General features: G+C 44.3%; 1 protein-coding gene across 1 annotated transcript in view; it reads left to right on the forward strand.

Moving 5' to 3' along the window:
- The first annotated feature begins 2,554 nt into the window (after nucleotides 1–2,554).
- TrpA1 (Transient receptor potential cation channel A1) overlaps nucleotides 2,555–25,327 on the forward strand; it is a 174,014-nt gene continuing 151,241 nt past the window's right edge. The window contains exon 1 of the mRNA XM_089553029.1: nucleotides 2,555–2,830. Within this exon, the coding sequence (XP_089409155.1) occupies nucleotides 2,639–2,830 (192 nt within the window). The 5' untranslated portion in view covers nucleotides 2,555–2,638. The remainder of the gene's footprint in view (nucleotides 2,831–25,327) is intronic.

Raw genomic sequence — 25,327 nt, forward strand, 5'->3', positions numbered from 1 at the left:
CTCCACGGAAACGTTCCTTCTCCCTTCAACCAAATTGCTCATTTACCCTCCCTTTGTATCGCTGAAAGTCAGCCATTTATTCCTTTTATTCCACCCTCAAGTTATTTCTTGCCACCAGGCAGGATCGACGCATCCTCTAAGCGAAACTGCGGCTTGGCAGACATCCAATAGGCACGCGGCGCCGGTCACCTTCCGGTCTGATACCGCTACAGAAAGCTCACCCCGCAAAAGACCGGAAAGCAAAGCGGTGTCAACGACCGAAAGACCACGAATAAGGCTATCGTACAATCTAGAGAGTGTTTCGGCAAATCCCCGCGGCGCGTGTTACACGCGCCGAGGAGTAACAGTAACAAGCGGCGCAATTCTTCCAGACGCTGCCTTCCCGAGAACGCGGTCCAGAGTGGAGTCAGCTCGAAGGACTCTTTCCGAGAAGCGCTAGTGCAGCTCACCGAAACGATGCTCAGCTGCCTACTCGTTCGTCGACAGCCTTACCTTCCGCAAGCCCATTGGACTCCTATAAAGAGAAACAGGGTGCTAGTACAGGAAAGAGGCGAAGGAACGGGAGTGAGAAGGGAGAAGAGGCGACAAGGGCGTCTTGTCACAAAAGACCGCGCCTCCGCAAACAGCGTGAACAACCGGTGCAGATGCTGCTCGCTACTCAGGCGAGAAGGAGAGGGAGAGAGTGGTGGCGAAGAAGACCAATCGCGAATCACGAAGACAGGGGAAATGAGGAGTTAGCGCCAGGCGGTCAACTGCTCGGACGACAGACACGACCAGCGGTTGGGAGGAGAGCCAGCCGTTACGAGCAGGGCGACGTCAATCAAGAGGGGACTACGAGAAAAAAGACCCTCAAAGAATTGGATAAGGGCTGCTGGAAGCCCGCTGGTTCTGATTCTCACGTTCGTGTTCCGGATATTTCTCCTCTGTTTGCTATTGTGCAATTCTTATTGTTTTTTTATTCGCTGGAGACACGTCCACGTCAAGCCTTCGGGAACCATCGGACACGGCTGGGGACCAGTCGGACAAATTGTTGGACAATTACTACGCGCAGATGCGTGGAAAGAATGGCAACGGTAGGAGTTTTCAGAGCCTAGTGGTTCTTTGGAGTGGATGAATGCAGAAATAAAGAAATAGACATTGGGGAAAAAAGAAAAAACGGAGTACGAAATATTAAGGAACGGAAGGAGGAAGAAAGGAGAGAACTGCTGCGCACTCAAAACAACGGAGGGAAGGGGGGGGGGGGGGGGGGGGGGGCTCGGAATCACCATTTCGTCCGTTGTTTCACATTTTTTTAACTGGTATCATCAGCCGATAATTTACACAGAGGGTTTATTGAGAACGAAATTTCTAGCCATCTTTTTCCCAATCACATTGATATGCATTTCTCTATACTTACACTATTTATTAAGTATAGTTTCCAGAATGCCCAGCATTTCAACAGAAACAAGAATCTACCCTTTCGAGCTAATTAAGGGTTGGCGTGCCCGCTCGATTCTCTTACAAATGAGAGCAGATGTTCCACAGTTATTTCACCGCGGTTAATTGCTTGATTTAGATTTAATTCAGCTGGAGGGCGATTTTTTTTCGTAATTAAAATGCGCTGGTGCCTTACTTGTGCAGCTGGTTTGTTTTGCCATTATTTACAAAAGTGAGTTATACTTACTCGTAGGCGGTATCTGTCTTGACAACGTACGTGTGGTAAAATTCTGCAGAGAAATTTTGGCAGGTAACATTACCTCTGGTGCCCCTTGTCGTAAACTATGGTAACCCTTCTGCCAAGGCTTCTTAGTGGGCCTGCAGTATGCCATAAACAACATAAATAAACCAATACGGCTTTTTTTTAAAGCAGCGACGGAAACCAGAATTAAAAGCATTTGTGATTTAATGCTAAGTTGGGATGATACCTATTTTACAGGCTACAGCTTGCGAAATATTTTTACTTCTTTGTTGTTACCACAGTTCTGTAAGCTCAAGCTCTCAGTTTTCAGGTCGGCTTTTAATACACTAGAATGTTTAAAATTATTACCTGAATTCCAGGAAAAAGTGAGGACGACCCGTGGAAAGAGAAGTGGAGAGAAAGGAAAAGGAATATATGCTCGACCAAAAAAAAATTTTTCATCCGCAGGATAAAAAAAAGCACGCTGTGTTTTTAAACATCCCTACGAGAATTAAAGACTTCTCCATCCTCCCGCTTCGTGTGCCGCCGCCGCGCGCAGCCTTTCCCTCCGCTCCCCGTTAAAACAAACATGGCGCCTATCTGTCCGCACCCTCCCCTTCCTCTGCTCCCTTACGCCCGGTTGTCGCTGGCGGTGCCCTCTTCGTACATAGGGGTTCCGCCCATTTACCACACCGCCAGTGGCGTCACAATGACGTCACAATCCTGCTAGCGACGCAAGTAAAAAACCGCACCTCTCCGTACTGTCTGCGCCTTTTCGTTCCCTCCATCCCGTTTCATCGCGATCTCGTGGCGCTGCTCTACTCATGAGTAGAGACTCGGAGCCCTAGGCTGCCGCTGTCGGTTTGAGATCGGGTCGAGACGCGAAGTTGCGCTCGGCGCTCTCTGGGTGGCGGTGGTGACCGCGTTCCGCGCGCCGGCCGCCGGCGCTCTGACACTTGTGCGGGGGCCGACGCCAACACGATGGTAGGCGATAAGATGCCCCTGGTCACCGCTCTGAAGACAGTGCCCATCAATTCGTTTCAACTGCAGTCACTACGATTCCGCTCCGGTTTGCTGGAGCCGACCGCGATGAAAGTGGCCAAACTACTCAAGTTCGAGCGGAAGCTCAACTCCACGCGCATAGACGCTGCTATCGGGGAAGCGTTGCTCAAGGTAGGGAAGATTTTTCCTCGGTTTCTCGTTGGGATGTGTGTGTTACCACAGTGCCCGAAAATGAGTTGGCGAGGAAAGGTTGCTTGAGCAGTGTACAGTGACATTTACTCTAGGATGTGGAGTGATCGTTAAGCTGGCTGTTTAAACTTAGTGATTGTTATGCTCGCTGTTTAAACTTACTTGAAGGGTCTCAAATCTTCTTGTGCAGTGAAATTGGTGTCCGTTGAGTGTCTAAACGCTCGCGAACTGTTGCTACAGCTGCCTATGCTCTGTAAAATAACTTCCAAAAATTACTGATTATCACCACTGTACGAAAACGCAAAAAAAAAAGTTCAACCCTACTGAATATTTCCATATGACCAGTCCGATATTTTTCGTCCGTTTCCATTCAGGTTTCATGAAGTCGTTATGGTGAACATAGCGCTGTATGGACTACATGGAAAGCACGTATGGACCCTTATGGACTCTATATGGCTATATGCGTAATGTGCACTGCATAGAAAGCGTATGGAAAATATGTAGAAGGCTTTTTGACTCCATAGAGAAAAATTATAGATGTCCATTTATTTTTCTATATCTTATGGACTCCATATTCCCATAATTCCATACGAGCAGCTTATGTGGAACGCTTCAGTAAGGAACCAGGGAAACAAATGGAGATTTGAAACAGCTGTGGTTAAATTAGTATTGTGTGCACTGCGAATTGAGGCTCTGGTATCGCACATCCCGGTCCTCCGCAAGATAAACGTCTCCACACAGGGCTCAGCACTAGAAGGTTGTCTCAGTCTTTAGTTTGACATAAAAGTTTCCTCTAGGTCGAACAGGAAGTTTGCCAGGCTTATTCACACGTGAAGCCGCAGACTTAGACTGCGCTAAAGAACCAGCGCTTAATTTCTTTGGATTCGTATAAAAAAATAATATGTTGCTAACAGACCTGGTGATAATTAAGTGAAATATTGAAAGAAGATAACGTATACCAGCTTGTATGCGGTTGGTATTCGTAGATGTTTGGCGTAGCCTTCGGGAGATGCTGCTTGACTGGTTCTAGCATGAACATCATACTGGCGAGTTTTAACTACATGTTCACCCATTGCAGCGTCTTGCATAATTGAATAATTGCATAATTGCAACTGACTCTGCTGAGGTTGTGCATTGATAGTTGCACTTATTTTCGGCAATTTTCGACTTTTCTTCACTCGCAAGTGACGGCCAGTTGAAGTAATTTTGTTTACTTAAGATGACCGGCCGAAACGATTGTACTGTTAATTAAAATGCTCCCGTTTCGTAGCACTCTGCCTGCACCTCTTGCACTTTTGCAGTTACATCTCCGGGGCTTACTAATACGCTCAGCTCTAAATTCCGTCTCTCTCATCGTCGCCTCCCTTTCTTTATCCGGTTAAGCCTTGAGGCTCTCTCCTCTTTCACCACGTTCCTTTTATTTCCTTTAAATCAACTTCCAGTCGCTCCCTTAGGCCTTTTCGTCTCACTTTTATACTTCCTCTTTTTGTTATACACCGCATGTTCGACGCAGAAAGGTTTCTAACGCACTTGCGTCTCACTTCCAGACGATTAGGCGTTGTTGGTTGTACATGTGAGGTTAGGTGTTTTGGACTTGAGTTTCATTTCTTCCCTGCTTTGCGATACCAGTCCTCCATATTAATGCCCTGAAGCGCTACCGCGAAACAAGACACGCAAGTTGTACACGATGCTTTAGGTTTGCAGGCACTACACAATGATTCCACGAGAAAAAATTAAAGTTGCAAAGATCCAATCGTATGAACATACCAGTGGAGCATCACGCCTTTATAAAAGGCTCACGCGAATCTTTATTTCGTAAAAGACGGCGTCGGGGCCGCAGCTGCAGGTATCTTTATCGTGTCAGAGCCAGACCCGCATCAAGAGGCCGCCTCGCGGCCATGGAATGTCGCAAGGTGGCGCGGGTACTTGAGCGCGAGTATAAAAGGGAACATTCTTGAGGAGGAGCAACGCATGGAGTGCTTACGCTGCTCTTGAGAAGGAAGGAGATATGTAGGCAGGGACTGATCCGGCTCTTAGCGTAAGTATTGACACTGTGTTTTCATTGCCGCCGTCTCCCTCTCTACAAGTTCAATAGAAAGCCTATGGACTGTCTACAGACTGGCATTGTACTGTATGTTGAAGACTTCGTTTGCGCTGACTTGGGGCTCGCTCGCTTCGAACCAATTTTAGCCAATTATTATTCTCTCCATAACTGAGGCCATCGGGCGCTGTCCGTGAGATTTTAAAGAGCACGATTCGGTTTCTTCTTGTTGTTCAACGAATTGCGCAATGTTGTGACGGCGCCACGGGTTCCTGGGTTTTCGTTTGACTCGTCTTTTTCGTATCGCCACTACTAGGTTCTCAGCCCCACAGCTCGCTTCGGCGGGTAGCATGTACTGCGGTGTGCCCGCTTGTTTATTTTCGAAAGGCCCAGGATAAATTAAGCTGTGTTGTGGCTTCTTCGTGTACCACTTGGCTCGGTGCCGGCCGGTCTGTCACCTCGGGAAGCGTTTTGCATGGGTCTTCGTATACCTCAGCTTTACAGCAGGACGGAAAAGGAAGCAATACATCTTTCTTATGTAAAGCAAAGTAGGTAGGCACGGTTCAAGGGAGAAAATTTCAAAACAAGAAAGCGGCATTCCCGAAATAAGCGGCAAGCGTTGGGGAATTGAAGGAAACATTATATTTTTTTTTTCAATTTAAGCCCACCGTCACACCACATTAGCTTCAATCACTGAAAATTTTCTCCACTGTTTTCTGCACTAGTTCACAACCAGATGATTTTTTTTAGTGTTTATAGTGTTTAGTTTTATTCCCAGAAGCTTTACCCTTAACAACGAATCAGTTGGAAAAGAAACACAGGGCGTATTACTCTCAGTGCAAAAGCTACTTCGATGAACAACTTCAAAAAAAGTTTTTCATAGCGTACCAGCATTCTCTAGCACCACATGCAAAATTAAGGGTCGATGGAGCTAAAAAAATTGCCCTGAATTAAGGACTGTTGAAAAAAACAATACGTTAATGCTTTGGCGATAAACGGAAATAACAATAAATATAAACTTTTTTCTTGCCCAAAATGAATAGCTCATTCCATTGACAGGAGCAGTTGTGTTACCGACACAATAAGACGATATGCGAATTAATTAACAGTCAAGCGCACAAAGCCTTTACCGTGCACGAGGAATTTTCTTTTCATGTAGGTCCACCGAAAAAGCGTGGCATCTGTTGATAGCTTTATATTCGTTGGTACTGCGTATTCGTTTATTTCTCACTGATTGTTTCGGTTCTCCTGATGATTGACTGCTAACAAGTTTTCTTTGTCTTCTAGAAGTCCTGCATCAACATTATAACAACGCTTATTTCGCGCTTCAGCCTTTTCAAACGCTGTGCTCTCTGCAAAGCTTAACTTTAATTGTCGAAACGTGCATGAGAAGCGCAAGGTCAGAAATGATATGCGCACACTCGGTTCTCTTTCAATTTTCGACGCATTTTTTTTTTCGCAATGCTATATAGCACCGCTATTCTAAACCAGTCGAGCTTTGTCGCTTTGGACCCCGTTTTCGTGCTTCAGCTAATCGCTTCGGCTGACTTAAGTGAAGCCTTCGGATTCATTTCAAAACTGCAGCCTTCGCAGAAAATTTTTGGAATTTTCCTTTTTTGTTTGTTTGTTCCTTGTCTGCGTCCTGTTTCAGTGCAGATTTATACAAGCAGCGGGAACCATAAAGGTCGTTTTTAATGGACTTAGATTTGGGTCCGCATTATCCCATTTCACGAAGCCCACGAAAACCCAAAAGAATCCGAAATGGAATTTCTCTGTTTCAGTCCGCGAGCGTCAAATAAATAAGGCCGATGTTTGCCTCGCAACTCAGATGCTGGGCGCATGACTACTCACCACACAAAGAGATTATGCTCCTAACGGCTGTGGACGACCTTAAAAGACCTGAAAGAGGGTTTAGCCTCCCAGCGCTACCGCTAAATTGTTATTCAAGCTGGTAAGCGAGTGCTTTTTTCAGATTCTCCGTGTGTGGCAGCGGAGGTTTCGTGAACTATTTTCCCGAACATTTGGCATCTAACGAACGTTTGCCGTTTCATAAGTTCACCTGCCTCTGCTGCGGTTTTTTAATTCTCCATGACGATGCTACCGGCTGTTTTCTTTTTTTGAGCGCTAGTATTCAGGTGATCCTGTTTTTATTTCTCGTCCTTTCTTTTTAATTTTTAGCGACATTTTCAACAGAACTCCTTTGTATCACTCGCTTAGTAGCACCGATGCTAGTGTTGATAGTTTTTGATTCACTACCCTATCATTCTGCGCCTGCACGTTCGACGTCGATAGTTACGAGGTTTCTTGGTGCTTAGGTTGGGTAGCATAAGAACATTAAATTCCAATTCTGCCGTTTTTAATGCTTGAGTTACTCCTCCCGTGAAGTGAGACCAGCGCAAATTTTCTCCTTTGACTTGTTTCTTATTCAAACGGTTTGATTTTTCTTTTACCGCAGAATTGTATTGATTCCAGGTAATATTTTGTGTGAGTTTCACTCCAGCAGTTAAGTGTCGTTTTAACATGCAAGTGTGCTCGGAACCAACCGGGGATTATGTTCTCTGCGAACGCTTTCTATCGTAAACCATTAAGCTAGTTAAGAGCAGAATTGTATTAAGAAATATGCAGGCGAAATCAATACTGCTCCCTTTTTGTTAGAAGAGTTTATATTCTTGAACGCGTTAGCTGTCTTCCAGTCAAGTGTTCGAAGAGTAGCTGTTAGAAGTGATAAACCAAAGCCAGGCAGTTTAACAGGGCGTCCGAATAAACGCTTTAAGCGCCGAGAAGATGCAAGCAACGGTGCTGGAGGAATTGTTAGAATACAAGCTATGTGAATGCTTCCTGATAACAGTCGAACGGCAATTTAATGCCGTCTTCCGCGCTGTTTTTGGAGAACTTTCCAGGTTTTTCTGGACCATGCGCACAAATGAAGAAGGCTGGGGGAGACGAAGTAGACATTGGTCACGTTTCGAACTGTGCAGTGGCCCCGGTCTCAAGTGATTGCAACATACTGCGTTGGATTCTTGCAACGACTGTAATGGAAACCAAGTTTTAATTCATTTACCGTTGCTTCTACTTCTCCGACTTTCTAAAAACAGTGTAAATGGCAGCAGCGAAACGCGGCGCAGCGACTCAGGAGCTGAGATAAAGCTAATACATTTCCCTAAAGAAAAGTTTATTATTCAAATAAAGCTTACCTGGCCGGATTTGATTTCAAATTAACCAAATTTAGTATCAGAGTGAAATAATGTATCGCTCATTATTTTCGACTGTATCAGCGCCAAAATACACTTTTATTTGAAGCGACACAAGGGGATAAACACATGTGGTGTTTGCTTCTTTTTTTGTGTCGTCTAAAAGCAAATTGTGTTGTCTAAAGGCAAATTGTGTTTTCCCGTGGATACTTTTCGGCATTCAGTGGGTTCAATTAACTCGACAACATTTTCGTGAAGAGGCTCAACCATGAACGAAGGATGAACGGAATGGAACGGAACGGAATCGAAGATTCACTTCAGAATTGTTACTAATGAGTTAGCGATAACCCCATAACCATGAATGTATCACGTGATTGCGCACCTAAGGGGACAAAACCCTGATATTAACTTAATGGACACAGGTCAGGAAAAAACAGGGTCATGATCTATGCAGAGGTAAATGAGAGGTGTAGCATAAAGGGACAGAAAGAGAGGAAACGAAAATTAAGGGCATATAGTTTAAATTAAAGAAAACAGATTATTATCTGCAAGGCATCTAACGAGCAGAACTGATAAACTCTCGTTCACCAGAATGCCCAAGTGGACACCAAGGGAAGCAAATTGTAATCCGAAGCTGCTGAGAGTCCGATAAGTTGACACAATCCGGAAATTTTTTGTGATGAGACGGCTGCCGCCAATGCGATACTGGAAAAGCTGCTGGCGATTCAAAGAGCTTTTCCCTGCATTTGATTCAACCCGGCTGATGATAATGAAGGTTGAATGAGTGGCCAATTGACTTTGACGTCAAGTATCGGCCAGGTCCAAAACACTGTTTTAAGAATTTTATTTTTTTCCCCACAGGGACGCAGCAATTAGCAAGCTTGGAAATTATGCCCGAACTAGTATGAAGGTGATGTAAACGTCCGTTTAGCGGAACAGCATATCCTTGGTGATTATTTAAGTCCAGTAATGTGTCCTCACTTTCTCTCTCTATGATGGAGTTCTCTGGTGTTCTAATCAGTGCGGAGTCATGCTGGCTGTTGGACTCCGAGTAATGGAAAGGGAAACTAGTTGGCAACGAAGACAAAGATAAAGCACGTCTGAAAAGACGCCTACCGCATATTCAAAATATCTGCGATGTGCTGTGTGATATGCGGTGGCGTTAATTATTGAACGGAAAAAATAGCGGATGGGCTTTTTATTTACATCTTACATGCAGCAGTTGTTTAGCAGCCAATAGTTCATCAATTATCTTCTCCCACATCTGAAAAGATTCTTCTAAGATTGAAGTGCGCTCGGAATTTGGGCTATGAAAGTAGTCCATATTTTCTTGCAAGATAATATAACCGTAATTTATGCAATGTGCAAAGAGCAAACCCGAAACCGAAGTTAACTATGCCGCGCCACAGCACAGATGTTTTAAAACAATTGTCCAAGTGAACGAATGAAGGCATTTCATTAGTTGCACAGAGCAAATTGAGACATCTAAGTGAAGAAATTACTTCCTAAGCGGAAATCAATGTCATCTCATTCTGCGTGAATAATTTTTCAATACCAAATTCCACTGATGACAACGGTTAGCGCAGCTGGGCCAGATCACGGTAATGGACAAACTTGAAAAGCAGCTAAAAATGTCCCTTTTCAAAAGCTTACAAAGGAGACCGTGCTACCGTTCAATACCAAAATTATTTCCTTTGAATTAGAGGCAATGTTTCGGGTCCAAAATCTATGTACTTTTTTAGTGTATTCCAATGTCATTCGGCAAAAAACTACCGCAGGATATTCGGTATACGGAAGCCACACACCCGAGGATACGAGAGCGCAGTGATCTTACACATTGCCTACTTCTTAAGTGTTCCGTTTTAAAACGCAGTAAGAGCCAATAACAAGAACTATGCACGTTTGAATTCTAAGCGGTATGCTGCGGAAATATAGCAGATGGAAAAAATAAATAAAATATAAGGGTATAGTTCTTGGGCTTAGGGTAATACGATAGGTGCGCCTCTCATGGCCGCATTTGAAACTGATTTACCAAGAGATTTTTCCGTTCAGAAGGAGGACTCTTTGCGCTTTCCTTTTCTTTCCCTGAAAATAAAGTTGCTTTTGCATAAAGTGTTCCCTAAAATGGCTAGCACAGCGTGACGTAAATATTTTTTTTTCTTGCCTCTTCGCGAAGATAAAATCTATAACTTTTTTCATCTAAGAATATCTCTCCAAGAAAACGTAAAACGTAAAAAAAAATTGATTTACTCTACTTCTGATTCATTTGCATGTGCTGATTGCTACATCATCTGTTTCTGACATCAACAGGAGAGAGTTTCTTTAATTTTTAGGCTTTACCTAAATTTTATTTTCTCTGAAGAGATAACTAGAACTTTCTATACCAAAGAAACAGTGCTGCTGTGCAGAGACTTTATTGAAAACATTCGAAGTAAAAACAGTTAAACATTTGTGATTAAAATATTTCGATTTCAGTGAAATATCAGTCAGTACCTGAACTTTGAAGACTTAAATAGTAAAGGCTCACCGCAATTATCTGCTCCAAACCGAATCTCTTTACAGCCGCGCCTTTGCTCTGAAAATGTTTCCTTTAAATTTCCAGTTTGTCCAATAAGGAAATTTTGGATCGACAGAACCCGTCCGTTCAGTGATTACTTTTTCGCCTTTAAGAACGGAGCACGCAGAAGAATAATGAGCGCTGGTTGCATTTTCACGTCTCTTTTTGTAACTTTAGTATCGCACAAAACAGTGCAATTTTTCCCTGAGGCAGTGTTCGCTCTCTTTTCCCTTAGTATTCACTGCGCAAGTTTCAATAGCGACGCTTTCCTCGCTTAATTATCTCCAAAGTCACGCACCTTGGGAATACTATGCATACATTTCATTAAAACGTTTTTCTTTTTGTGTTTCTTCCTTGCGGCCTTCACAGTGTAAGAAATGCTTCTGTCATTCCTTTTGTAAATAATGCATCAGTGAGCCGCTGGAACGTACAATAAATGAATAGATAAGCATGAACAACAAGGCTTAAAATATTGGTAACGACCTCGTGGTACCAGAGGCGCTTGTAATATTTATTAACTTCCACATACTGCTGACGCGTGTAAGAGGTTAAAGCACTGTACTTGCAACTTATGCGCTCTCTTTTGTGTTTGTATTTATTTGTCTGTGATGCTTAACTTCCAATGCAACTATTGTGCTCGTACCGGTTATTGTACTGGGGCTCTGAATAAATGGTGTCCAGCACATTCCTTGCGCGCAATTCCTTTTCTTCTTTACCATAAAGAGAGGAATTTGCATAGCTGTTTCCACTTTCTTTGGATAATAAATCTTCCCGCGCTCTTTCTCTCTCCACTTTTTTGACCTTTCCGTAATAAACAGAGAGCATAATGAGAATTGCAGCTACAAATGCTTTGAGGAAAATTGCTTAATATACTGCAGTAGAGTGCACCATCTCCTATTTATGTACTTGGGCTACCTTCTTATTGCTTTTGAAATCAGAAGTATGAGTATTTTATCGTAATCTTATCATTGCAGCGTGCTCAGTCAGCGGAAATGCCTCTTTCAAGCACGTGCTGGCGTCGTTGGGGTCAAGGCTCGGTGGTCTTACAAACTTCCCATAAAGGTTTAAAGGCTTTTTAGAAGAGAATTTACTTCGGGGAAAAAAGTATTTCTCTGCAATCAAATAATTTTCACCGATATGTAGATTACGATATAACAGAGTGACGTTTCATTGGTTGTGAAGCTGGAACCTCTCCTGATATGTAATGCATGTGAAAATATTTAACCATAACAACACAAATTCTCGCATTTCGCTGTGCCACACAGCAATTCTAAGCGTTTTTTCTTAAACTGCACAGTTTACGGAAAAACCATTACTTCTGACTGGAATACCGATTATATTTGTGAAAACGTAATCTCTGCTATAGTATGACTTAGGTCTTTATGGCCGCAGTCACTACATGCCTGTCTGGCACTCACTTTCTCATTTCCTTTTGATGGACTTCACTGGGGTCTTCACTTAAGCTGCGGCGTTTTTAAGGGCACTGAATAGATAACTGATGCGTATGGCAGGGTCGCTGTGATTTAAATTGTTCTCCTCCGTCGGAAACTCTACACTATATCAAATATCAGTGCTAAAAAGCCCATAGTTGCTACAGTTCATCTCCCATCTTAGGAGAGAGGGGTCTGTAGATATAAAACCACTGGCCTAGAACAATCCTCCATGCGTTTTGTTCTTTTATTTTAAGCGATGATTAATAGCGCTGCCATTTCCTGTTTCCTTTTAGAGAATTGCGAGGGTCCGCCTAAAAAGCGTTGCGAAGAAGTGAACGGCGAAACAACCAATCCTTGAAGCGGTAGAGGTAGCCAAGGGCTTCCCTGGCAACAAGGCTGTAAGAGGCAGCTCTTTATACAGACGCGCAACAGCGCAGCAACTGCCCACAGCGGCAAAGTTTCGTGTTGCATTATTAAGAGGCAAGGACGGACGGAGAACAACGTTCGTGTGATATAACGACTTGCAGACCAGCAGAACCTTGCCCAACAAAAAGTAGGGACCTGTTATGTTTTATTTGGCATCCTAACTAGTTCTGTTAGCCTAGTTCTGAGGCTAACGACAAAGGGCACGGCTGCCTAGGAAGCGTTGCGTAACCGGCTTCCGTTTGCGCAACAGGGGAAAAAGGCACCTAAAAGAAATATAACATGCAAGGGAACAAACATCATGGGAACACTTCGAAATAATATTTGGAAAAGAGATGGAAAGCAGATGATGATGAAAGCCAGGAGAGCCTTCACACACCATCTTTGCACTGAATATTGACGTCAGTGCGCGTTGGACATAGGAATTATTTCCTGCCACAGCTTGTTTTTCTTGAACTTCACCGGGAAAAGTTTACAGGTATGTCAAAATTGCTGGCGGTTTAGCAATTGCTGAGCACGAAATATTGAGGGAAAGCATGTTTTTGCTGGTGGACACCAACGCCACATACATGAAAGCGAGATTGAGGTGTCCACTGACTCAAGAAGCCAGTTGCGCGCTTTTCCTTTCGTCAAAATCAACGGACTTTACGATGTTGTCAGCGCCAACGCCAAGGAACCCAATGAACGGCTGCGGTAAACTTGTTTTGTTTGATTTAGTTTTTGAGGAAAGGAAATGGCGCAGTGACTATCACATCTCGGTGGACTCCCGAACCTCGCATTAAAGGAAGGGAAAAAGGGCGGATTGAGAAAAGATATGTCACGTGGCTGCCACACCTCCATCGCTCCTCCACTTCAAGGTCAAATTGCGGCGCCGATGACCTTGTCTTGACTAAGCCAGTAAAGCTTTTGCTTTAAAATAAAGCTTCTAAGTCACACTACAGTCAAAACATTGGAAGATGTTGAATCTTTATCGGGGGTACGCACTTCCTATGGTAAGCACCAAATTTTCATCGGTTTTATGCGTGGTTCTGGAGTGAAACTCGTTTGGTTTGGTTTATTGGGGTTTAACGTCCCGAAACAACTCAGGCTATGAGGGACACCGTAGTGAAGGGCTCCGGAAATTTAGACCACCTGGGGTTCTTTAACGTGCACTGACATCGCACAGCACACGGGCCTCTAGAATTTCACATTCATCGAAATTCTGGAGTGAAACTGATAGCACTGAGACACTGTTACTAATCTTGCATACTGAGTAAAGTTTCTGAATTTTTCAGACCTTAAATGTTGATAAAAGTATTACAGCTTCTCTGAGCGCGTAAAGCCTGTCGTACAGGAGTATACTCGCACGTGCCCCTTAACATGGTATCTTCACCCTTGAATAGTTTTTTTTCTGTGGCAGTGATATTAGTTTTCCTCGCTACGTAGGCGAGATGATCAACGTGTGTAACTCAACTGTCTCTGTTGCGGAGCACAGCTATGACCACGAGAATTTTATATCTAATTTACTGTCCTGTGATTGAACACAATGTGGTATTGAAGTTAAACTGAGAAATGCTTCACAGATTTATCGCTATTTCTAATGAAATCAATGTTACTGACGCTTTTTCATCGTGCCTATTTTAACCGGTCTTTCTAAGGTCGATGAGAAGGCAAAGTTGAAGAATCAATGAATTGCTCTGCTACAGAGGTCGATGCGGCCAGCTCTTAACGGTAACTCAAGAGCGTTCTTTCTCTAATGCTATGAAGAATATCTAAAAAAAAACCCAGATGGCTGGCGCACTAAAAACGTCACCATAGGTTCTGCACCAAGCTTGCTAGAGATAAAGCCGTAACATATGAAATGTCCTCGGAGTGGTCTCCAGGCGCCACTTGAATTTAGAATGAACGCATACTTAAATATTATCAAGCAGGCTTCACATATTAATAATGACCTTATGATGCCAGAGGAATTTCTAATATTTATTGAAGAACACATAGGCTGACACGTTTAATAGTCTAACGCGCAGTACTTGCAGCTCATGCGCTGTCTCTTGTATTTGCAGTTCTTTATCAGTGCCATTTAGTTTACAGCGAAAATATTATGCTCGTACCGTTTATTGTACTAGACTTTGCATTATTTGTGTTGCCCAAGAATATTCCTTACCCGCAATAGCTTTCGTTCCTTACCGGAAACAAAAGGATTTGCTGTACCTGTTTCGCATGTCTTTGAAATTAATAAAGCTTCATACCCTCTCCCTCTTTCTCTCTCCACTCCTTTCGCTTTCTGTAATGAACTCAGAACATAATGAGAGCAGCCCCTACAAACCTTTTAAAGAAAAGTACTGCGGCTCATACAATAACCAGGGGTAGAGTGATGCAAGATAAGATATAATGCAAGAGCGCGTATCATCTACTATTTGTGTACATCGGGATTATAGCCACCTTCGCAGTGTTTTTAGCTCCCAAGTATGGTATTTTTCCCTCTTCTAAAATCCCGCGCTCAATCAGAGGCAGTGCCTCTTTTAAGAATGTGGTGGCCTCCTTGGGACCTAGACTAGGTGTTCTTACACAGTTGCTGCGAAGTTCTAAAAACCTTATCAGTGGAGAACTTGCTTAGTCATAAGAATCTTTGTGTAATCGCCTAATTTTTACCAGGTCATGAAATAACAGAGTAATGTTTCGTTGGTTTTGAAGATGGAACTTGTCCTGGTGTGTTAGGCAGAACAAAACTTCAATGAAAATAACAAACACTATCGCATTTTGCTATGCCATACCTCAGTTCAGCACTTGCTTAATACACTACACAGTGTTTGGAAAAGTCATTGCCGCTCAGGCAAATACCGAGTGCCTTTGTGACAACCTAATTTCTACTATACAATGCCTCAAGAAAATACGTCTTTACGAGCACACCTACTGCAAGATTTAATGGCACTCTGACACTTTTTTTTTAACGAATGCATTCCAGTGTGGCTTACGAAGTGGTTTTTTTATGGGCACTGAATATTTAGGTGTGGAATATCCAAATAACAGCGTCTAAAAAGTAAACCCACAGCTTCTACAGCGTAGCTGCTGTCTTGGGACGGAAGGTCTGTGGTTATAAAACCACATGGCTAGACCTAGCCGTGCTCGCCTCCATGCCTTTTGTTCTTCAAACGTCACTCAATCACTAAGGCATTTTGGTTTCCAGATAGCTTTCCGATAACTGTGAAGATCACTTGAAAAGCGTTGCGCGAGAAATGAAGGCTGAAAGTGAAAGTGCTCCAGACGGTCGAGGTAGGCAAGGGCTCCCCTGGCAACAAGACTGTACGCGACAGTTCTGTGTACAGATGCGAAACAGAGCAGCAACCGCTCACAGTATAAAAGTGTCGTGTTGCTTTTTTAAGCGGCCAAGACGGATGGTGAGCAGCCTCCGTGTATTTTGAAACCGTCTTGCATACCAGCAGAAGCTTGCACAACAAAAATGACAGGCTGCATGTGTTTTCGTTGGCATCCTCGTTTATGCTGTGAGCCCTGTGCTCAGGCTAATGACAATGGGCGCGGTTGCCTAGGAAGCGCAGCGTATGCGGCTTCCATTAGCGCAGAACGACGAAAAGCTACTGAAAAGAAAAAAAAACCTCTTAGAGGAGGAACCTCATGAGAACCGTAGGAAATAATATTTGGAAAGCAGATGGTAAGAAGGTGATGGAGAAGGTCAAGCTAACCTTCACGCGCCCGCATTGCACACTGAGTATTGACGTCACTGCGTGCTGGACAAAGGAAACGATCTCTTTCCTGCAATAGCTGGTTGTGTTCTCGAACATCAGGCATACTTAATAAGAGCGGAAAAGTGTTCTGTTTTGCGAAAATAAAGCTTGTATGTGACAATAGATAAAATGTTGGAAAGTGTGGGATTTACGCGGGGGGCATGCGCTTCGAAAGCTTCCCGTCTGGTAAGAACCAATCTTTCTCCGTTTTTATGCCTTACCTCGGCAGTGAAATTGATAGCACTGCGATACTGAATCTACACACTGAGTATATGTTTCATATTTTTTTCATCACTGAGATATTGATATAACTATTAGAGCCCGTCTGAACGAAAACGTTTGCCTTCGAAATGTATTCTCAGACGTATCACAGACAAGCGTATCTTCACTGTTGCCGGAATGGTTTTTGCTGAGGCAATGGGGTCGGTGGTAATCGCCACGTAGGCGAGGGAAACATTGTGCGTAGCCCAAGTCTCTCGGTTGCTGACGCACACCAATACACGCAACAATTGTTACCGAGAGAGTCAACACACTGCGACATTCTAATTGAACCGAGAAACGCTTTAGAGATTTTTAGCTCTATTTTAAACAGATTAATGTAATTTGTGCTCTCTGGCAGACACTAAATCAAGAAGTATTTCTAATGATGATCAGGCAAAGGTCCGGAATCAATGAATTCCGGTGCTACGGAAGTCGATGTGGTCAATTCTTAGCACTAACTCAAAAGAGTTCTTTCTGTAAACTTATGGCACAAATTTTGGAACCTCAGATTGCTGACGTACCCAAAAAGCCACCATAGGATCTGGACCACGCTTTCTACTCCCGGAAGAGTCCCCTCTTGGAAGAGGGGAGTCTCGGAGGAGTCCCCGAGCAAACAGCTCAATCAAGGAATGGATCCTATAAAAGCTATTCCGTGATTGAGACGTTGGCTCACTGCAATAAAGCTTGAGCCTAGGCTACAGCTGCTGTTTACGCCGAAATAATCACCGAAAGCGGATGCTTTAAGTGCTTGGGACGAAAATAAACACTGAAATAGTCCTCGATTCCTTAATCTTTCACTTGTGATTTGATTCCCGCGCAGCCAATTTGTAGGAAGAAAACTGTAGCGTAAAAAGGTTCTTGCATCTGTCATGTTGTTTACAGACTGCTGATGTGACCAAGTTTTTGTTGAAGCCATGATGGCTCTAAGGGATGAAAAATGTTTTCGTAAAAGCATGTCACCGATCCATTAACTGAACGCTATATTCAGTGCTGACCTTGTAAACAAGGTCCAATTTCATACTTGCTTTGAACATAATTTTCCCTTCGGCGAGCGCATTTGCAAATTTTATGTCCCCATATCCTTTGTTGTTATGAGTCACAAGGAAGTGTGCCGCATCTACGAATAACATACGTCTTGGGGCAAAAGCTTTTAGCGTCCAGTTTCAGCAGCCATTTGTGGATTGCGCCTCGCACAACAGCAAATAAATAAATGCGTGTCTCGAATAAGCAGGAATGACGGAGGTATTCTGGACGCTGTTCTTAGTGGTTTGTTTCTGCAGACTTTACATAATGACTAACGGGAACGTCTGACACACCGCTGTGCTCTTTACTTGCTTGAAGCCGCCCATTACAAGCCCTACTTAAAAAGTATAATCTTCGCGTCAAAGTCCTTCGTTATACCGCAAACCGGGGCTTCGTAAAGGCTCCTCAGTCATGATTAGGGCGCAGACCTGACAGGTCTCACATATGTTTAAAACCATGAACTGCGCTTTCTATTTTGTCACTGTACGTGATTTTTCTTTCGTATAAGAAACTCGTTAGCAGGAAACAGCTTCACAGAATCAGTTCTTTTTCGTACATGTCGACAAGCAGACATGAAAAAGGCGTGCTTGTCGTTTTTTTTCTTAATGAATCGCTAATGTTTGAACATTCGGTTTATTTTTAGTGCCTATTTGATTCATTCTAGGCAGAGCATAATAAAACAATATGACAGATAATTATTCTGCGGGGCATGAAACGTTTTGACAAGACAGGAGAGTAGTCGCTGGCTTTTGGGCGACCGGTAAGTGGAAAAAATTTTAGCCAGTGGAGTACTAGTCAGTATTGCAAGTTGTAGCTGAACAAATATATTTCGTGAGGAACCGGCGCTCTTTTCTCATAGGCATAGCCGACAGTCCTGCTTGTGACAGTGGTGGATCCAATAAGAAAATAAAACATCTTCTTTCTGAATGCGCTGTTCTCAGCGCCGAAATCAAACTGCCTCGATCCTCACCCTTAGACGGAGAGTAAAATTTTCGGACGCTAATTTTCGGAAAATTATTGGACACCTTATTTGCGAGTGCCCGAACTACAGTGATGAGAGGAGATTATTGGAAGCGACCGTGAGACAACTGGACTCTCGCCTTCTCTCTGAAGAAACTCTTTAGCCGCCAGGGCGAAATGTTCTTATTGGTGGTGTGTGACAAAAGCCGTACTCAAGTTTTTGTGTGAAACAGGCCTGGATACCCATCTGTGACCTGTCTGTGCACTAGCTACATGGTTTACACAGTTTACATGGTTTACATTTGTCTTTTCATGGAGCCCCTACTCCTGTATGTGTTAATGACATGTGTCGGTGTGTGTGTGTTGAAGACACGAGTTTCACGTGCGTCTACTCGCCACGATGCGAGTGCCAGTCAGTGTGTGTGTGTGTGTGTATGTGTGTGTGTGTGTGTGTGTGTGTGTGTGTTTGCGTGTGCGTGTGCGTGTGCGTGTGTGTGTGTGTGTGTGTGTGTGTGTGTGTGTGTGTGTGTGTGTGTGTGTGTGTGTGTGTGTGTGTGTGTGTGTGTGTGTGTGTGTGTGTGTGTGTGTGTGTGTGTGTGTGTGTGTGTGTGTGTGTGTGTGTGTGTGTGTGTGTGTGTGAATTTAGACATCACCCATGAAACTCATCGTATTATGCCATCGTCAACCTTCATTCGCACTTTCCCTTACCTACCCTTCCCTTTACCCTGTGTAGAGTAGCAGGTCAGGGCCATGTTACCACCAGCCGACCTCTCCACCTTTTCCTCTCATTAAAATTTCTCTTTTCGGACGCCAGCCATCTGCTCTGGGGACGTGCAAAGCACTGTTTTGATTTCTGAGCGCGTCGTGCTGTGCGAATGATACTAACATTCAAATATGCGGGTCCTCATCTGATATACTTGTTGGCTATTCTAGTCAGCTGTTTTTTTTTTCTTGTTACAACACCTATTGCCTTTCCCCCAGTGCAGGTATAGCCATCGACAACTCGCTTCTTGTTAGCCTCACTGCCTTTCCTTTTCTTATCTCTCCCAAATTAATGATGGCCTCCTTCGATGCGGCAAAAACCGAATAAGCTCATGTCCTCTATAACCTGCTCTCACTGCCGCCATAAGACTCTGTTCTTTTATCCGCATGTTGAATCAATCCTAAGGTGAACAGTTATCTGATTCCATGACTGGTTCTGCTAAAAAAAAGATGTTGAACCCGATAATCATCCAAACACGGTGTCACTGCAATATGCAGCAAGAATGGAGCATGAAGTCGTAGAATCTTGCCTCCCTCATGCGTAGGAGGCGCTTGTTTAAAGAACTGCTGCATGCTTAAGTTTCTATCTCTAAGCACGTTATCCAATCTCGCACTCTCCAGGTTAACGCTCTACGAAGCGGCCTATATGCCCAGCCCTGAAATCTGCTGTTGGGAATTCAACATTCCAGACTCAGTGGGCAGTTGTCAGGCTCCCATTAGGCACGTGACTGTGACAGTAATGACCATCTTTTCTCGCCTGCGAAATTGAAAAAGAAAGGCAACAAATATTTCTCTCAGTGTCACCAAATTCTTACAAAGCACACTTTAGGCAGTGTATAATTTCAAGAAGCCCGTCACCCACGCGATTAGTTAGCGGGTCACGTCGCGAATCAGCCGAATCTACAAATATTGTTTTTCCACTCAATAACACCACTGCCTGAAGGCAGCTTGTTTCGCCTGCGTAAAAAGCGTTTGACAGCACTGCTTATGACGACAGTTTTCAGTGGCCTTTCTTTGACTCCTACGTATTGTTGTACAAAGAGCTTTCACACTAGAAACACAATGAACGAAAAGCGCTGTCAATTACTCCCCTGTCAGGATGTTTTGTTAGTCGGCTGCGATCCTGATGGCGGTTTTCGTTATCGCCTAGCTGACACGCTAGCCCCTTCTTAATGGGCTCATATTGAACACTTGCTCATATTTCTAGGCGCAGCTTTGTGTTTATATTTTCTGTTAAGGCTGTCACGAAAAACCACAACGGTAGCAACTGATGCTGCGCTTGGAGGCCGACTGACACGTCCCCACTAAAATGTTATTAAATTTCACTTGTTTGCCAGCAGCACATAGTTTAATCACAGACAATAATGAGTGCTTGATTCAAGCCAAGCCTGTCTAATGTAGAGGATCTGTTGAAAGAACATACAAAGAATTGAGCTTGATGAGGTTGTGGTCCCATTGCTTGGCAGAGTTCCTATGACGCTTAGGCAAGCCGAAAAAGAGGCAACATCCCTTTCAAAAAATGGCTGAGGCTTAGCTAAGGTTAAGCCTGGTCAGATGCGAAGCATATTGATGGCTAGGCTTGGTAATACATGGCTTTCCTTGGTGAATACTTGGTAATTTATTACAACCACTAGAAGCCTTCGTCGTGGGGGAAGACAACGGCATGGCTACAGCGGAACGCCGACTAACCCCGAGACGCGCGTTGGGTGAGCGCCTGGATTGCCACGGAAGCCGCGTCCGCCTGCCCGGTGGAGCGAGCGTTTCACCTACACCGAGTGTGAACGCGCGTTCGAAATGCGCGGGAGTGTGACGTCACCATACCACGTGATTCACACGGCGTGCAACCGCAGCGACGGCACAAGTTGGAGCCCCGTCTGTCATCTGTCGTGACGTCATTGTGTCACGTGGTGTGACGTCACCATACCACGGGGTCTGCACGGCGTGCAACCGCAGCGACGGCACAAGTTGGAGCCCCGTCTGTCATCTGTCATGACGTCATTGTATCACGTGGTGTGACGTCACCATACCACGTGGTCTGCACGGCGTGCAACCGCAGCGACGGCACGAGTTGGAGCCCCGTCTCTCATCTGTCGTGACGTCATTGTGTCAAGTGGTGGGCACGGCGTGTAACCGTCACGAAGGGCTTGGGTTACCTATTGTAATATGCTTCGCATAAAACATGTCGTACAAAGTACAGGGTTGGTGAAAAGTTCCGAAGAAAGAGAACCTGCTTATCTTTGATATATCCTGGCTCTTAACATGCAGGTAAAGTGAACACAGTCTTATACCTTTGTCAAGCGCGCAAAATAAAGTGCACTTACGGAGAGTGTCACTTGCTAAAAGTGCACTGTAGCACAGCTAAACGGCGTAACACAAGTGCACTCGAAAAAGTGCGCACTCATATCGGAGTGCGTTCACAGAACACACTTTGAGGGCTGAGTGCGTAGCCTCGCCACCAGCGACTTCAAAGACGCAATAAGTATAGTGCACAAAAAGTACTTACAACTTTACTTCACATGCTGTAATATTGATTTTAGAAGAAAAAATACGTTTGTCATAGCTACAAGCTAGGCAACGAAACAAAGGAAACGAGATCAGATGCAACATCGCTGCCCGCCGCCATCTTGTTTGTTGTCAAAACTGTGGATAGTCCTGGCTGGTCTTGACTTTTCTTCTATTTATTTTTTTTTCATCGATAAAAACACTTTAAGCTCATTTTATTTGCGCTATCACGTTGAGCAATCAGGTATCATGACTCCTTTTTGTTTTCCATTCATCCCTTAAGAAATTCCGCGCATTTTCTGTCGCCTTTTTTTTTTTACTACGAGTGCACTTTGCTTTTCCGTTTAACACCGCGTATCCTGAAGTGTCACTCGAGATTCCGAAACGCACTCGCGGTAAGTGCACTTAACTTGCGCGCTAGACAGGGGTATTAGTCTTAGTGGTTATAACGGTACTTCTTCAACCCTCTACAGATATTTTGAGCTCCAGGGGTACCGTAACTGCTCCACTATAAAGCTCAAAATTAGACCCTCTGGCCCAAGAACTTATCACCGACCGTGTACATAGCATACGTAAATACGTGAGGCTTGTTTCCAATTAAAGTTGTTAATAAAGAGCCGCAAATGACACATTTCCTCACCCCAAAAAGTCGTCGTGGGCGCTTGAGTTGTGCGCGGGAACTAAAGCTGCTATCTCTCTCTCTCTCTCTCTCTCAGTATTGACTCATTGATAACGCATCTCACCGCCACCTTGATTACTCTCTCTGACGGTCTTTGAACTTTGTGCTGCAGTAAAGGTCACAGGCGCTGATAGTCACTGTATCTGCACTCTTGTTATTGAGATACATGACGGCGACCGTTTTATTGCGACCGCATTAACATCCTGATAGATAATAATGTGCGTCGGCGATAAGATTCGACCTTTGGCTGGAATGAAGTGACATCAGCGGCGCAGAATATTGTCAGCAGACCTGGAGGGACAGTTCTTCCGGCAAAGGCAGCAACAGTTACTGATGCTATCGAATTGCCGACGCATAAGGTAACTAAGTGTCCCAGTCAATTGCAATCGTGAGAGTGTAGGACAAGCAGTGCACATGCCAGCCCTCGACCTTTCATCGCCTTCCGTCTTGCACTTCACTTCTCATATGCAATTTTGTTGTAATGTTTTTTCTCAATCTCTTTGCATCTTGAGCACATTAAGCACAAATGCTTTTATGACGTTTCTTTCTTTGAAATGGTCAATAGATCCTCAAAACCGGCCCCTAAGTTTTGGGGCGAAAATTTTGGCTGGCAGGCGTTACTCCTATTTTATAACAGCGAAACTGAATTCGCGGTGCCTATTTCCGGTTCCTATTAAAACCTGTAGCGTAAGCACGATAACTAAGACGGGAAATTTCTTACAGTGTGCAGCTCATCTTAGAGGAGGTTTGGGCGTTCCGTGGAGTGTCATCATTTACTCTTGTCTTGGACTGCTTAAAATTAGAGCCATTTGCGTTCGTGTCCATTGCCTTCTGCGGCGTCGTAGAATCAACCTCTTGTTGATGATGATGATGATGATGATGATAATGATGAATTTTTATGGCTAAAGGGCATCCGTAGCCAAAGAGCTCCATGGCACAAAGCGTTTTCAACTACTCAAGGTGGGGTCAAAGACCCATTTCCCAAGCATTTAACTCTAAAGAAGCCGAGCACCAGGCCAAGGTAAAGCTTGTACCCATTGTGTCACCGATGGGAGGCGGCACAGGGGATCGAACCCTGCACCTCCCACATGTGAGGCGCAATCTGCTTCTTGACACAGCACATAAGGAAACAAGCATTTCATTGTAGTAAACAGTCGGTACATTAGTGGAGCGGAGGAGGTTGTCCTTTACAACCTCACTTTATATTCTGTAGTAAACAGTTCAGGTAAGAGCCCTGAAAGCCAATTCTAAAGCGTTATTATAATACTGGCCCCCACATAACCGTCACCACAAAGTTGCCAGGAATTGCTGACCAGTGCAGATCAACCCAGCCACTCTCGAGAAAGCCTGCGCCACGGAGAGCGAAGTCTGGTGATGGACTGCAGATTGGCCGCGCTTTCGCATGCTGAGCCCGTTGCGTCGCATCTAAACCCAACCCGATCACGCGCATCTTACGAGCAGCCCTTCCGAAAGGATCGTTGAGCAGGAACCGAGCGAAGCGGGCGTGCGCCCACCAGCACGAACCGACGGCATCCATTCTGGACTGTAAAAAGAGGAGCCAGTGCGTTCGACCGGAGGCTTCGTGCGAACGGCTTCTAAACGTTTGGATGCCGCATCGTTCGCTTGTCTTCCTGCGGTGCTTTTTTCATCGTTCATGTGGTTCTTTCTAGCAGCACCCTCGAGGTTGGCACCGGCACCTACCGCAGCTGCAGTGTTTTGCGCTGGTGATCTTCAGTGGTTCGCCTTCCAACTATGCAGGCGAACTGTGAAAGTGAACATGACGTTGACGTTCAGGTGCAAGGAGAATATAATAATTAACCGTAGTTAGTAGGAAAACGAGACCCATAGTAAAGGTCGCTTGCAGAGGCCATTAGACCAGACTATGACTAATAGGTTAGAGGCACTGGTATTCAATTTTGTGCTAGTCAGGAATTCGCAGCAATGTGTGGGGTAAAGAGTGAGAAGAGATAGAGGAAGTCGGTGTGTGTGCGTGTGCGTGTGCGTGTGTGCGTGTGTGCGTGTGTGTGTGTGTGTGTGCGTGCGTGTGCGTGTGCGTGTGCGTGTGCGTGTGCGTGTGCGTGTGTGTGTGTGTGTGTGTGTGTGTGTGTGTGTGTGTGTGTGTGTGCGCGCGCGTGTGTGCACACGCGCGTGTGTGTGTGTCTATAAACACGACCATAGGATAACAGTACCTTTTGAGTGCAACATTGTTTCCTGATTTAAATGATAGCTGTATAAAAAGTTATCATATTTGACAGTATGTGTAGATCAAAAATTTAAAGTGACGCCCAAACTTAAAATGGCAGGGCATATACAGAGCACAAGGCTATGAAAAAATCTAATTCCATAATTTCTGAGGCGCAAATTGAACCAAATTTGTGCGTTGGAAGTTAGATACTTGCCTGTTCAAAGAGAGTAATGTATTCAAAATGAGCATAAAAGTCTTGTTTCTATACTTATGGGGAAGAAGTGAACTCTGAAATGGCAGAACTTATGTAAAGCTTTATAAACGACACTACTGAAATCAGGAATAAAACAAGCAAATACAATTCCTGGCTGCTTTCGACTGTCAAGTCTATTTTTCTGCTGAGTGGATAAAGTACACGTCCACACGAAACGGCTGGCAATGGATAAGGTTCACTGCGGTAGAACGTTTTCCAAATGTGTCACACAGTTGTGAGCCATTTAAATCAGGGCTGGGCACTTTACAAATTCGCAAATAGAAAGTGTCCTGCCCTCCGCAGGGATAGCGAAAGGTAGACGGCCCATCCGTTGTCCGGGCACTCCCGACTAACTACGACTTTTGAGGCAAAGAGTTTGTACAGTAAATCATAGCGTGTGTAGTATAAGTTTCAGAGCACAACTTTCTTAGGCCAGCAGCTTAATCAGAATTTACCGCGAGGACATACTAAACCCATAACGCTTGTT

Source organism: Amblyomma mixtum, chromosome 7 (assembly GCF_055824585.1).
Source record: "Amblyomma mixtum isolate Tamu chromosome 7, ASM5582458v1, whole genome shotgun sequence".
Classification (NCBI taxonomy): domain Eukaryota; kingdom Metazoa; phylum Arthropoda; class Arachnida; order Ixodida; family Ixodidae; genus Amblyomma; species Amblyomma mixtum.